This window comes from Lynx canadensis, chromosome B1 (genome assembly GCF_007474595.2).
Source record: "Lynx canadensis isolate LIC74 chromosome B1, mLynCan4.pri.v2, whole genome shotgun sequence".
Lineage (NCBI taxonomy): Eukaryota > Metazoa > Chordata > Mammalia > Carnivora > Felidae > Lynx > Lynx canadensis.
The window spans coordinates 5920547-5934938 of NC_044306.2; the positions used below are offsets into that span (position 1 = coordinate 5920547).

General features: G+C 44.1%; 1 protein-coding gene across 1 annotated transcript in view; it reads left to right on the top strand.

Moving 5' to 3' along the window:
• Positions 1 to 14392, top strand: part of MCPH1 (microcephalin 1) — a 271811-nt gene that overhangs the window by 24170 nt on the left and 233249 nt on the right. The window contains 1 exon segment of the mRNA XM_030312052.2: positions 13781 to 13868. Coding sequence (XP_030167912.1) covers positions 13781 to 13868 — 88 coding nt within the window.

Below are 14392 nucleotides of genomic sequence, written 5' to 3' on the forward strand. Positions count from 1 at the left end.
GAAACAGAACAAATGAACATAGAGGAAAAGAAGGAAAAATAATATAAAAACAAAGAAGGAAGCAAACCATAAGAGACTCTTAAATATAGAGAACAAACTGAGGGTTGCTGGAGGGGAATGTGGGTAGGGAACGGGCTAGATAGATGATGGGCATTACAGAGGGCAGTTGTTGGGATGAGCACGGGATGTTATATATAAGTGATGAATCACTGTGTTCTGCTCCTGAAACCAGTACTACACTGTATGTTAACTAACTTGAATTTAAATAAATAAAAAATTGGGGCACCTGGGTGTCTCGGTTGAGTGTCCGACTCTTGATTTCAGTTTAGGTCGTGATCTCACAGTTGAAGCCCTATATCAGGCTTACTGCTGTCACCACAGAGCCGGCTTCACATTCTCTGCCACCCTTTTTCTTCCCCTCCCCTGCTTGTGCTCTCTCAAAAATAAACATTGAAAAACAAATAATAATAATATTAAAAAATTAGATTTTAGTTATTATATAGAATTACTCATTTTTGTATTTCCTCATGCTCTCTTGAAAATAAATTTTCTTTTAAGTTAAACGTATTTATATTAAAACGGGTGTATGTTTTTATTTATTTATTTTTTTAAAAAATTTGTTTATGTTGAGAGGGAGACTGTGCCAGCGGGGGAGGGGGAAAGAGAGAGAACCCCGAGCAGGCTCTGTGCTGTGCACAGAGCCTGACACACGGCTCGAACTCATGAACTGAGAGATCATGACCAGAGCTGAAGTCAAAAGGTGGACGCTCAACCAGGTCACCCAGGCTCCCCTTAAATGGGTATGTAGTTTTAAAGTGAAAAGTCCCCGCCTAATCCACCTCTTGCTTTATCTTCTCTCCCCTCAGTTGTGGGGAGACCTACCGCTGAGAATTTAGAGTATGTACTTTGAGACATTTTACTAAACCTACTGAAAATGCATACATAAACACTTACATGTTCATGTTTATATGTGTGTCCATGGAAATATGTAGGTTTTGTTTTTTTTTTTTAACGGAATGCACATAAACTTTTTTAGTTAACATTATATCAGAGAACAGTTTTCCGTGTTTGTACTTAGCAATAGATCTCATTTCTTAAAAACATATACAGTCTTCTATAAGAGATAGGAAGTGATTTATGTAATTGATCTCCTCTTAGTGAGTTTGAAGTTTTCCATTTCTTTTTCTTTCCAATCCAGAAATAATACAACACTCAATGTCTTTGTGTACATTACTTACAGATGTTTATGTTTTTCTGTAGGTTTAAATTTCACAGGTGGGCTTTTGAGTTCAGAGGGCCTGTATACTTAAATTTATAATAAATGCTGTCATACTTTCCAGAAAGAATGTGCTAAATTCTCTTCTTTCTAGCAGTGTAAAACAACACTTGTTTCCCATAACTGTTACTCAAACTGTGAGTTATCAGTCTTTTTAATGTTTTCTACTTCGTTGGTGAAAAAATAAAATTCATTTCATTTGAATTTCCTTGATTTTTAGTGAACTTGACCTTTGTTCACCAGAACTTAGAGGTAACAGCGAAACTGACCTGTATTTAAATGTCATGTTTATTCTCTTGCTGTCTATCTAGGCTGTTGCTCATGGTTTCCACTGAAAATGTGAACATTGAATACACAAGGTCACTAGGTGTCACTAGAATCCCATTTTGTTGGGCTGTTTCTGGGCATATTTTTTTCTAAGAGCAGGCAACTGTGTAACGGCCTCAGATAAAATTCTGATAGTTCCTCTGGATACTAGACACTTTTAGTGAAGAAAGAAGAAATAAAGGCAAAAGCCATAAAGGTCAACTTGGCTGTCATCTCTCAGTTCTGTTGAGGAAAGTTGATCTAACAGATAAGTTGGAAATGCAGTTTGTAGGCATTTGTTTTTGCCTACTTGAGAGTAGGTCATTGCCCAGATGCCCCTGCATTTAGTGTGTCCTACACACTAACATATTTTCTTGCATGACCCCAACTCTGCCATTCACTTTAGAAAGTTAACACTAAAACACTCCCCACCATTGGATTCTGAGTCCATCCTGGTCTCACCAGCTGTTGAAGTTGTGCACTTTACAACAGATGGCTCCCAGCTCCCTGCATCTAGTCAACATGTCTCCTCGTCCTCTTCCTCGCTCGAGCTCTTCCTTGGTCTTTCTTTGGCTGTCATGCTTTTGATATTGCGAAGATTGTAAGTAGTGATGTGTGGTGTCTCAGTCTGGGATTACCTGATGTTTCCTGATGAGGTTCTCTGAGTGCTGCGTCTTCTGTGGGAATACCCTAGAAGTGATGATGGGTTCTTCTTAGTGCACCCTCTCAGTGTGTTGGCGGTGCTGGTGGTGTTCACTTTGGTGCCTGCCAGGCCTCTGCACTGCGAGTCAACGTGCACCCCCTCCTTGCATTTAGTGTGGCTTTTAAGGGGAGGTACTTCAACTACGTCAGTAACTGTCCCTCATCACACTCTGTGTGTGTGTCTCCACACTTTATTCATGGGGTTGTAATCCATTACTATCATTGTTTAAACCTTTAAAACTTCATTTGTCTTTGATTGGCCAGGGTAGCCTGTCCAACTTGACTTCTATGTTATTTTACCCATCATCCTGTAAACACATCTTTTCTTTTGGGCACAACAATTTAATCCAAGATCTGCCTATACTATCTCTTTCCCAGCTCTGGATTCAGCTTTCTCTTTAGGGATCCCTGGTTCCTTTCAGTGGAAATGACATTTTGAACCCATAATCTGGTGCCATCCGGTATTGCTGCTCCCGTGCCCTCTTGGGGACAGAGTTAGCGACACGTGTGTATGTTCACCCACGTGTTTCGAACTCCGTTCCCACTGGTACCTGCAACATCAGTTCCAAACCAGGGGGTTCATTCCAGTCCTCATTTTCTTCTCCCCAGTGTTTGTGGCTCGCTCTCCAGACTGGGGGAAAGAGGATTCCTGTTATCCTAACAGGGCAGTTAATCAGATGTGTAGATGACTAGTCTCTTCTCCAGGGCTGTGCCTTCCCTGCACAGATCCCCTTCTCTGCTCAGGCTTGGATCCCCCTTTGCACTGGGCCTCTTCTCTGCACAGATGTCCCTTTATCCCAAGTCGCCCCCACGCGTGAGAACCCTCTACTACATCTGTTTAAATTTTGACACCCCTCACTGTGCCTCGCCCCCTCCCCCACATGTGGATGTCTTCCTCCCCCCACTTGAGCTCCAGCACCCCATGCTGGGCCATGCCCCACATGAGGGGCTCTGGGAAGCCCTCCAATGCATAAGTGCTCCCCATCCATCCACACAAACCTTGCCCCACCTGTGTGGCTCAAGGACAGAATTGTCAGGTGGGAAGGAAGGCAGGAAGGGCAGATTTCTTCCCTACTCTTACACTGAGGGCACATGTGGAGGGATTGCTAGAGTGGTGGGAACAGCTCTCAGAGTTCAAAATTACCCTGAAACTTTTAGTTTCTTAAGCCTATTCCTGTGATGAAAAGCTGGATGTTAGTAAGACAGGTATTTTTAAAAACCTGCCTATTAGGTTTTTCTGTTTGTAGCAAACTTTCCGTCTTCCCGTGTTGACTAAAAACAAAGCAAAGCAGGGCACTTGGGTGGCTGAGTCCGTTAAGTGTCGACTTTTGATCTCCACTCATGTCATGATCTCACAGTTCGTGAGTTTGAGCCCCGATGTCGGGCTCTGTGCTGATGGTGTGGATCCTGCTTGGGATTCTCTCTTTCCCTCTCTGTTCCTTGCATTCTCTCTCTCTCTGTCTCTCTCTCCCTCTCTCTCTCTCTCTTTCTCTCTCTTCTCTTAATATTAAAAACAAAAAGGAAAGCCACATCCAAATTATCTACTGTTACCAAAGTAAAAGACATTTTTCCTATCTCAGACAGCATAGGTTTACTGAGAAGATAGACCTAATAATATTCATGAATCGCTTAGTAAATGATACCAGAATAATGGGTTTCTTGTAGGTTTAGAGTAGCCGTTCTCACATCATGGCCCAGGGACTTCTGGGGTCCCCACACCCTGTAAGGTCAGCAGGGTTGAAATTTTTACAGTATTGATAAGACGTTATTTGGCTTTTTCTCTTTCATTTTCTCAGGCGGGCACAGTATTGTGGGGCCATGTGGCTTACACAGTATGTGGAAGGCTGAAACGTGTGAAAATCCAGCCTTTCATTGACATTTGCAAAAATGTACAGCCATGCCACTTTTCTCCCTAACTTTTTTTCTGTTTTGGAAAATACTTTTCATAAAAGCTGCTATTTGTGTTAACATGTATTGAGTTTTATTGTTGTTGTTTTTAAATGAATTAGCAAGTATGTATTTTAAGAACTACTCAGTTCTGTTTTAATAAACATCCACGAGTGTAAATCACATAAAAAGCTTTATGAGGTCCTTCAGTTTTCTAAGAATGAAAGAAATTTTGAGTCCAAAATACTGCTTTACGGTTCAGTTTGTGTCTTTCTTCCTTGCTTTCTCTCTCTCTCCTTTTTTTTAAAGTTTATTTTTATTTATTTTGAGAGAGAGAATCCCAACCAAGCAGTCTCCTTGCTGTCAGCTCAGAGCCTGATGCGGGGCTCAAACTCAGGGACTGTGAGATCACGACCTGAGCTGAGATCAGGGAGTCGGATGCGCCACCGACTCAGCCACCCCAGCGCCCCTGTGTCCGCGTCTCAGACTGTATCAGTCCCGCTGTTTCTGGGGGGTCTTGTTCTGTGCCCGGTGAAACCATGCTCACATACTACTTCCTCACTCCACCTGAGGGAGGTCCTTCCAGTTGTCTTGTTCTGTTTCACCGTTGAAAGGGATTCTTCTCCCTTGAAGAGGTTGTGAAGGTACCGTGGATCTGGGCTTCTTAGGTTAGCAACAGAGTGGGGTAGGTTTTCTGCAGTGAATGAATCTGAATAGCATCTGCTTCTCAAGGGCGCTTTTCCTGTCTGCTCTTGACATGTAGTGTGAATGGGCATTGAAGTTGCCAAGCAGGTTTGCAATTTAAAATGTCTGGGGAAAATGCCATTTCAGTCTCAGACATTGTCTTTGTTTGTCATGGGTCTCCCATCTGGGTCTGTGCAGCATCTGGCATAGTTGGGAGATGAAGGGGCAGAGCATCCCTCCCCAATTGTCTAGTACAGCTGGCCCTTGAACAGCATGGATGTAAGCTGTACAGGTCCGCTTATGTGTGGTTTTTTTCCTAATACAGCACAATATTGTAAGTATTTTCTTAGGATTTTCTTAAATTTTCTTTTCTCTAGTGTTCTTTATCAAAAGAATACAGTATATAATACTTATAACGTACAAAATGTGTGTTATTGACTCTATGTTATTGGTAAGCCTTTGGTCAACAGCGGCTTTTAGTAGTTAAGTTTTGGAGAGTTAGAAGTTATCTGTGGATTTTTGACTGCATGGTGGGGGTGATCAGTTGTTCAGGGGTCAACGGTGTGTCTGAACTTTAACACCAGCCAGGCTACTGTGGGTTTAAAGTTTTATTTTAGTCTTGCCAGAAATATTTATGGTAGACCAAAGCGTTATGTACTAGGATTTGATAAACTATTAAGGAGACTGTTCAAACCAGTAATATAAATTGGGTCTGTTTTGGGGCGCCTGCGTGGCTCAGTCGGTTAAGCGGCCGACTTCAGCTCAGGTTGTGATCTCGCAATCCGTGAGTTCGAGCCCTGCGTCGGGCTCTGTGCTGACCTCTCAGAGCCTGGAGCCTGTTTCAGATTCTGTGTCTCCCTCTCTCTGACCCTCCCCTGTTCATGCTCTGTCTCTCCCTGTCTCAAAAGTAAATAAAACGTTAAAAAAATAAAAAAATAAATTGGGTCTGTTTTTATCTCCCAGGGGTTTGTATTCCCCTCCATGTAACCTGATAAGATTCAGGATGGAGTCGGTCAGCCTTTTGTCGGTGATTCCAAAGGCCCTGTGGTTGGGCCGGGACTTCTGGTGGAGGAGCCTCAGGGGCTCAGCTGGGGGTCAGCTTGGGTCAGACTGAGTGGGTGGGGGGGGGGGGGGGTTGTACAGGAGTCCCCAGTCTCAGATGTGTTTTTAGAAGAAGTACCTAATGGAAGGTGGTGATCAGGAGATTTACTCTCTGTCTGGGTACTGTTTGAAAAGTCTTCACAACCCCTCTGCCCCCCCAATACACACACCCGGCACATACACCCTCTCATTTTAAGATTGCTGAACAGGGGGGAACGTAACAATGTGGTTACAGAACAGGCCAGGTGGGCCAGGCCTTGGTGCCTTAGGCTTGTGGAGGGTGTGTGTGTGTGTGTGTGTGTGTGTGTGTGTGTGTGTGTGTGTTGGGGTCGGGGGAAGAGGGAGGGATGGTGAGCCACTCAGTGATTAGCAGCAACAGACCAGTCGCTTCTGGGGGGGCCCGTGTGCTCCTTTCTCAGGTGCTCCTGTGTCCTTCACACACCCTTCCCTCGCACGCGCTTATCAAACTTCTCTCCTTTCCCGATGGTCCTGTTCCCATACTCCGAATGCTTGCCAAGGAGAGGGTGGTGTTCTGAGAGGCACAGGCAGGGCTGGCGGGGAGTGCGGATCCAGCCCCGGACTCGTGCTGGCTGCTGGGTCCTGGTGTCCTCCTGTGACCTGTAAACCTGACCTGCCGGCACGATAGGCGCTTGCTCTCACCCCCCACTTAACAGGTGCTGTCCCCTCCTGTCGCTGGTCCCCTGGTGCTCTGCCCTGTGTCCTGGGGGAGAGGGTGGGGTTCATGACTTGAACTCTCCTGGGATTGGGTGCTCGAGGCTGGAGCCTTCACACAGCTGCCATTTGTTGTTATCCCCCCTCGGTGCCCACGGTGCTGGGTCCTAGGTAGTGGACCAACAGGCCTCTGCTGACTGGATTTAGGAGATACGGCGGGAATGAGTGTGGGTGTGGCATAAACCCTGGAGTTGACCCAGCTGCGGTAGAGGGTTTGTGCTGAGGATGGGGCAGGAGGGGCGTCCCAGGCTGGCTTGCAGGGAAGTGCCGCCATTCCTGAGCCCTCGAGGGGAAGGCATTCGTTGCGGTGGCGCCCAGGCAGGGGTTCCCGGACAGGAAGGACGACTCCGGCTGCTTTGTTCCCTGTTGGCTCTGAGGTAGCAGCAAGTAGAAAACAAAGATCAAAAAGGTTGGTTCTGCTTTTAGGGGCGTCTCTTGAGACACTTTTCTGCTTGACCACTAGGTGGGGGCATAGTGTCATGTTACACTTCTGAAGAGAAGCATATCCAACAAGAGAGCTTTTTTTTGTTTATTTTAGTAGATTTTGATTGAGTGCCTGATAAACACGGGTTTTAATGTAGTGGCTTCAGTATTTTACTAAGCACGTGAACACACAAGTTGTTTGCACGCATAGAATGACATCACCAGGATTACGGGCCACCTGTTTCTTTGTTGTGAAAGGTCATATATAAACCCAGGTAGACGCAGGACATGTATCTCTGCAGCTTTCCACCTTGCATGATGGATAAATTGTCAAGACACTTACTCCCAGTAAGGACAGAACATATCTTCTACAGCTACACCCCCTGGGTCAGGCACACATTTTACCCAGTTGAGTCAAGCCTTTCCCCAAACTACTCACTAGTAGAGGATACTTCCTAGTTCTGTAAACTTGGGCAAAAGATCTTCGGTGAGCCTCAGCTCCCTCAGTTGTACAATGGGAGAAAATGATAGGCCGGTACTTGTGCACCAGGAATGGTGAAAGGTTCTTGGAAGCTGGCTGAGCTTGCCGACGTCGATTATAACGTAAGTCTCATGTATGTGATGAGGCAGTTACCCTGATTCTTCTCCTACAGGTCTTCAGTCAGGATGCCTCCTGACCACCCCCTTAGGCTGTTTGGTTGCTTATAACAGTGGGAAATAGGTGACCTTTCACTTGAGTAAGAAGAAGCCGGGAAGCCCTGCTCAGGGTAAAAATAGTTACGAAAGGACGTTTTTAAAAAAGAAAGAGGCATTCCTAAGAAATCGTTCTTCTCTTTGTCCTTGATGCCTGTTCCTCATTTCTTTATGACACCCATTATTCTGCCCCGTTCACTGTAGGCTTTCTACAGCCTTTCTATGGGTGTTAATTTGCTTTTTAAAAAGTCAACCTTATAAACGTGTAATTTACATAAACTGAAGTGTACCCATTTCAAGTATCCAGTTCACTGAGTTTTGACAAATGAAGCCTCACGACCACAGTCAACATATGGTGAACACTTTCATCACCCTTGGAAGTTTCCCTGTGTCCTTTTGCCACCACCTTCCCCTCCCCAGGCCCCCTTGTGCCCTTTACACTGTTGCACCGCACGGCAACCACATACCCGGTTCCTGGCACCTACGCCAACTTTGCTTGTTCCAGGGTCTCCTGTAAAGGAAACCTTCCAGTATGTGTTATTTTCCACCTGGCTGCTTTTGTTCAACACGATGTGTTTAAAGTTTATCCTTGTTGCCGTGTCCATCAATATTTTGATTTTTTTTATAGCTGAATAGTTTTCTATTGTGTGGATATACCATAGTTTGGTTGTTCACTTTTAAGGGACATTTGGGTAGTTTTCTGGTTTTGGTTATTGTAAGTAAAGTTGCTATGAATAATCACGTTTGTGTCCTTGTCCTTATGTATTTTCATCACTCTCGGGCCATTACCCAAACTGTTTTCCAAGGTGCTTGTATCATTTTACATTTCTACCAGCAGTGCATGAATATTCCATTGGCTCCACATTTTTACCAACACTTGGAATTTATCAGTCTTTAAATTTAGCCATTCGAGTGGATATGTAGTGGTATCTCATGTGTTTATTTTTGGTAGCAGTTTTTTGGGATAGAACTCACCCATCAAAAGTGTACAATTCAGGTTTTGTTTTTGTTTTTTAAGTAAACTCTACATAGACCCAGCATGGAGCTCGATCTCATGACCTTGAGATCTAGAGTCACATGCTCTACCAACTGAGCCAGCCTGGTGTAATTGAGCATTCTTAAATATATTCACAGAGTTTTTCAGCCAGCGCCATCAATTTAAAACATTCTCATCACCTTAGAATGCAGCCTTGTACCTTTACACCACCCTCTGTATCCCCCAAACCAGGGCAACTCCTAATCTACCTTCTGTGTCCACGGTGTTGCGTCTTCTGAACGTGTCATGTAAATGGAGTCATACAATATGTGGTCTTTGTGCCTGGCTGCTTTCTGTTAACATAAGGTTTTCAGGATTTATCCATGTTGTAGCACGTATCAGAATCTGACTTCTTATTAAAAAAACAGTGTTCCATTGTATGGTATATCACATATGTTCATATTGTTATGATTTGTAAGTATTTTCTCCCATTCTGTTGGCTGTTTTTATACGTCCTTTACAGTTTCCTTTGAAGCAAAAGGTTCTAATTTTTCTGAGTTCTACTTTTTTGTTTCTTGTGCTTTTGATGCCATTTAAGAAACTTGCCAAATCCAAGATCAGGAAGATTTAGTCTTAAATATTTTCTTCTGAGAATTTTATAGTTTTAGCTCTGACATTTAGGCCTTGGATCCATTTTGAGCTGGTTTCTGTGTGTGGTGTGAGGTAGGGGTCTGATTTCATCCTTTTTTGTTAGGGTATCTTGTCCCAGCACTATTTGTTGAAAAGAGGATTCTTTCCCATTGACTTAATGTTGGCATTCTTGTCAAAAATCAGTTAACCATACATTTGAGGATCCCCTATGGTTTTAGCATATATTTTCCTCATGACTAGTACCAATTGATTGTAAGAACACATGCTTAGTGACTATTTGGTTTAAATTAAAAATGGTTGCCCATTTTTAAAAACTGGGTTTCTGTCTTCTTAATATTGAGTTGCAGGCAATTTTTGTACATTGTTCATAACAATTTTTTTTTGTCAGATACACATACTGTAAATACATGATCTCAGCCTGACTTATTCTTTATTTTTTTGCATGTGTCTTTCAGAGCACATCAGTATTTTACTTTGTTGAAGTGTGGTTTTTTATTTTCTTTTATGCTTTGTGTTTTTGATATTCCCTCTGAATGTCTTTGCTTACTTCAAAATCATGAATTTTTTTCTCCCATTTTCTTCTAGGAGCTTATAGTTTGGCCTTTATATTTCTGTGATCTACAGTGTGCACGTGTGTATGTGTGGTGTAAGATAAGGAGGTCAAAAGTGTTTCACAAGAGTGTTTCTTTCTATAGTGATGACATTTACTCCTTCAGAAGGTATCTTTTGAGTACTCAGTCTATGCCAGGCATGGGGGTATGTTGTCACTAGACAGGCATAGTCACTCTCTCCATGAAAGAAACAGGTTTTGTAAGCGCAAGGTGTGGTGCGTCCTCGGAAGGCTCCTCGAGGGGCTTCGCAGCAGAGCCCGTTTACAGTTGGTCACCCTACTTAGCGGCTGGAGTTGGTGGACCTTTGAGCCGAGGTGGAGAAGACGGAGAGGAGCTAGATGCTTGGAGACTTGGGGGACCAGCTTTCTGAGGAACAGAAGGTCGCGGCCTGAGGCGGAATAATGCCGGTGTGTTTGAGGGTCTCAGAGCGTCAGTGGTTGGGATCTATGAGGAGAGGGAGCTCAGGACAGGGATGTGATCCTGCAGGACCGCAGAAAGGGGTTCAAATTTTACGCAGTCTCAGTCTTTACTCATTATGCCCTCTAAGTGTCACGCGTCCGTCCTGGGGAAGTTCTCGCGGGTGAAGCACAGCACCTGAGTTTAAAACGGTGCGGAGCTGACCTTGCCGTCATCTCTTCACTACTTCCTCGCTTCATTTCTGTCTTGCTTGAGGTGCCATTTTTTCCCCTGTTGTGCCAGCCAGATCCGTTTGAATCAGAACGCCTAGTTTCCTGTTCCCATCCTGTTATGGAGAGGGAGCCCCTCACACACAGGAAAGAGAAAAGCCAGCTATTATTGCAAGGCTTGTGGTGACACACTGGTCCCTTTTTACCCCTCCCCCAGTTCCTGTGCCCCGGGGTAGCGCCCCTCCGCGTGTGCGTCTTGCCACAGCTCTGCCGGGCCTTCATGTTCCCAGCTACTGTGTCTCCATTGCTGCCGTGACGTCTGGCTTTTGACACTGTGTAGACTTTCTAGCGTGGAAGTGCAAATACAGCTTTCCCCGTGGCCACCTTCTGGGGGACCCCACTCCACGTACACACACCCACCCTTTGCACGCACGCATGTGCACACACACACACACACACACACACACACTGCTTCTCCTCTCCTGATTCCGTAAAGTCAGCAGTTGGTGAATTAGCCGTTTTACTTTATATAATTACAGCTGTGAAAGGTGTTTTTAGCTGAATCTGAAAATGTACACAAACACATTTCCTTTTGTGTGAAACTTGGTCCTTAACCTGAGCTCTGCCTGGTGTCCTTGAGTCCAGTGCGTCTCTGGTCCAGGTCATCTGAAAACTGAACCTGTCACCTGCTTTGGTGGCCCTGACTGTGGACATGTCAGACCTACTCCCGCCTCCGAGTCCTTGAGGTGTGAGGAGAGGAGTCCAGTCCCTTGTGGTTTCACAAGCTTCCTCGTTCAGCTTCTATACTTGGCTTTCGTTCTCTGTATTGGCTTTTCAGTTGCCCAGATGTCTCTCATCTACTCTTTGTTTCTGTTGGTCTGTGTCGTTTTGTTTTCCTTTACCCTTATTTGATGGAGGTTTTGGGAGCAGGAGAGAAAAATGTATGTGCTCAGTCCATCAGTTTTAACAAGAGCTCAAGAACATCCCATTTTTATTCCTAAATATTGCCCATTCAGATCTGCACCCGGTCCCGCATCTTTGGTGAAACCAGTAGCGTCTCCTACCCCCATAGTCCCTGACTGGTCTCCTTGCCCTCAAAGTCCTCGTCCTGGAGCTCACCCTGCAGAGTGGCCTGTCAGAGTGCCCCACCTCTCTAGCACCCTGGGGCCCACAGGACGAGGGCCGTCCGAGCTCAGGAGCTTAGCAAATGAGGCCATTGGGGTGACCTGTGTGAACTCCTTGTCACTGGCATCGTCTCTGCAGTCACACCCAGTGGTGTGTGTTTTCCCAGAATTGTCACACTGCTGTTCACTTTGTCACACTTCTTCTGCCTGTGCTGTCCTTCCCGACGGAAGATCTGCGTCCTCCCCAATGCACTTCCTCATCAGAATTACCCACCCGTCTGGGGGTCGCCTCCCACCTGAAGCTTCTGACTGCTGTGTATCACAGCATCACGGGTGCTCCCTCTGGCTTCTGCTCTACCTGTTGTTGTGCTCAGAGTACTGTTTTTGTGCCGCATTCTGTGTTGTGCACTTTTTGCAAACTTCTTTCGTGCCTGGCTTAATAAAAAGACAGTTGCATTCCAAATCTGCCTCTGCGTTTACTGTATCGGGATCACAGGTGTCACTTGGCTTTAACCCCGTCGTGTGCTAGTGAGAGAGTGAGAAGTGAAAAAGGCAAATGAGGTCTTGTGCTAAAAGTAGTTTTGACCTCACATGCCCTCAGAAGTGTCTTGGGGACCCTAGAGGTCTTCTGACCACCCTTTGAGATTCCTTAAGTCTAGTGATAAATACTCTTGTCAGTGTGGTGCGTAATCTTCCAGACTGCTTACGATGAGAAATACTTTACCATATTATATACAGTATACAGTCCCATATGTCCCTGCTGAAGTTGTGTTTTTGTTCTTAATCTATTTTAGAGAGCTTTCTATATGAATATGGATATATTTGCCCTATTCTTTTTTTTTTTGCATTGTATTTTAATTATATTTTCATCTGTCATTTGCATACAGATGTTGAACAGTGACAATGTAATGAAATATGGTCAGAGTTGGGTTTAGGGGCCGTACTTTTAAAAAGACTGAAACAACAGGTGAAATTATTCTGTTAACATAGGAGTGATCAAAGGCTTTTGATTGGGTTGTGGGGAGATGAGCAAAATGTTATATGCTTCATCTTTCAGTATTAATAATATAAATGAATGGGAAGAGTAGAAAGTATATGTAAGGAGATCATTTAGAAAATTATTGTAATTGTTTAGATTTGAGCACCTGAATGCTTAGAAGTAGGTAATGGTCTGAGGATTCCCAAGACAGGGAGGGAGGTGAAGGGCTGCAGAGCGAGAACGGAATCGCGGGTTGTGGGGCAGACAGGTCTGGGGGGTGGGGCACAGCCCGGAGTAGCTGTCATCGGCCCACCCTGCTCTCCAGGTGAAACACACAAGACAGAGAACCCAGTTTTGGGGCCAAGATAAACTTGCCAGCCTCGTTTCTTTAGGAACCTTCTATCTCTACATTACTCATTTTTTGTCCTGTTTACTTTCATATTATTCCTTTAGTAACATGTGCTTAAATTGTGTGTGTGCCATGCACTGATCATTTTGAAGGATGTTACTAAAGTTATCGCAGAAAAATTGTGCTTCCTTTACCTGCTGCCTGCTTCTACTCTTACACTCTAAACACTGTGTAGAGAATACTTTGACAAGTTGAATTTATATTGCCCTGTGTATTTGTTTATAAATGTACTTAATTTATTTTTTAATGTTTATTTTTGAGAGAGAGAGAGAGAGAGATCAATCAGTCAATCATGAGTGGGGACGGGGCAGAGAGAGAGGGAGACACAGAGTCTGAAGCAGGCTCCAGGCTCCGAGCTGTCAGCACAAGCCCAACGCGGGGCTTGAACTCACAAGCTGTGAGATCATGACCAGAGCTGAAGTCAGACGCCTAACTAACTGAGCCACCCAGGTGCCCCTAGATATACTTACTTTAAAAGCCACGTCTATTAAAATGGCCTGTACATTTCTTAAATTGGTAACTGACATATGTGCAGATTTAATGCTATGTGAATTTAACAGAAACAAATGCTCATTATGCTGTATCAATTTAATTATACAGATGCAGGACAGCTGGAGTACATATTGATGAATCACTCTTCCCTGCAGCTAACACCAGGGAACACTTACCAAGCCTAATTAAAAAAAAAGTAAGTATGTGATTTCAATATGGACAGTGGCAACTATGAATTTATTCGTTCTTCTATTCCTAGAAAATGAAACTCTTTAGAATGTATTCAAGAGTTGTCTTAAGTATTGCTGCTGCTGGTATTGTTCTTTTCATGTAGCCTTTTTAAGAAAGTTACAGAAATCACTTATCCTTTAAATTTGTGAGAAGTGGAAGGAGATGTGTTTGCCCAACAGAAAGCTAAAAGTTGCAAGAGACCAGCAAACATCCAGGTGCTCTGGGAACTACTTCAGAATTCGGTTTGTTATGTCGGCAGCAAAATACCTTTGTTCTGCTGTTTAGCTGGAAAATCTCAAAAGTCTGAAGCAGAAATATCCAAGTTATTTAGTAAATAAGTTGTTTATTGAAAATCTGTGCAGACATAAAGACACTTTGAGGTCTAATCCATATTTGAACTACAGCATTTTCACTCTTATTATTTGAAAACTTTGTGATTTCTTTATTTGAGGGTAAGCTGGTTTACTATGAAACTTAAGAGTCCCTTTG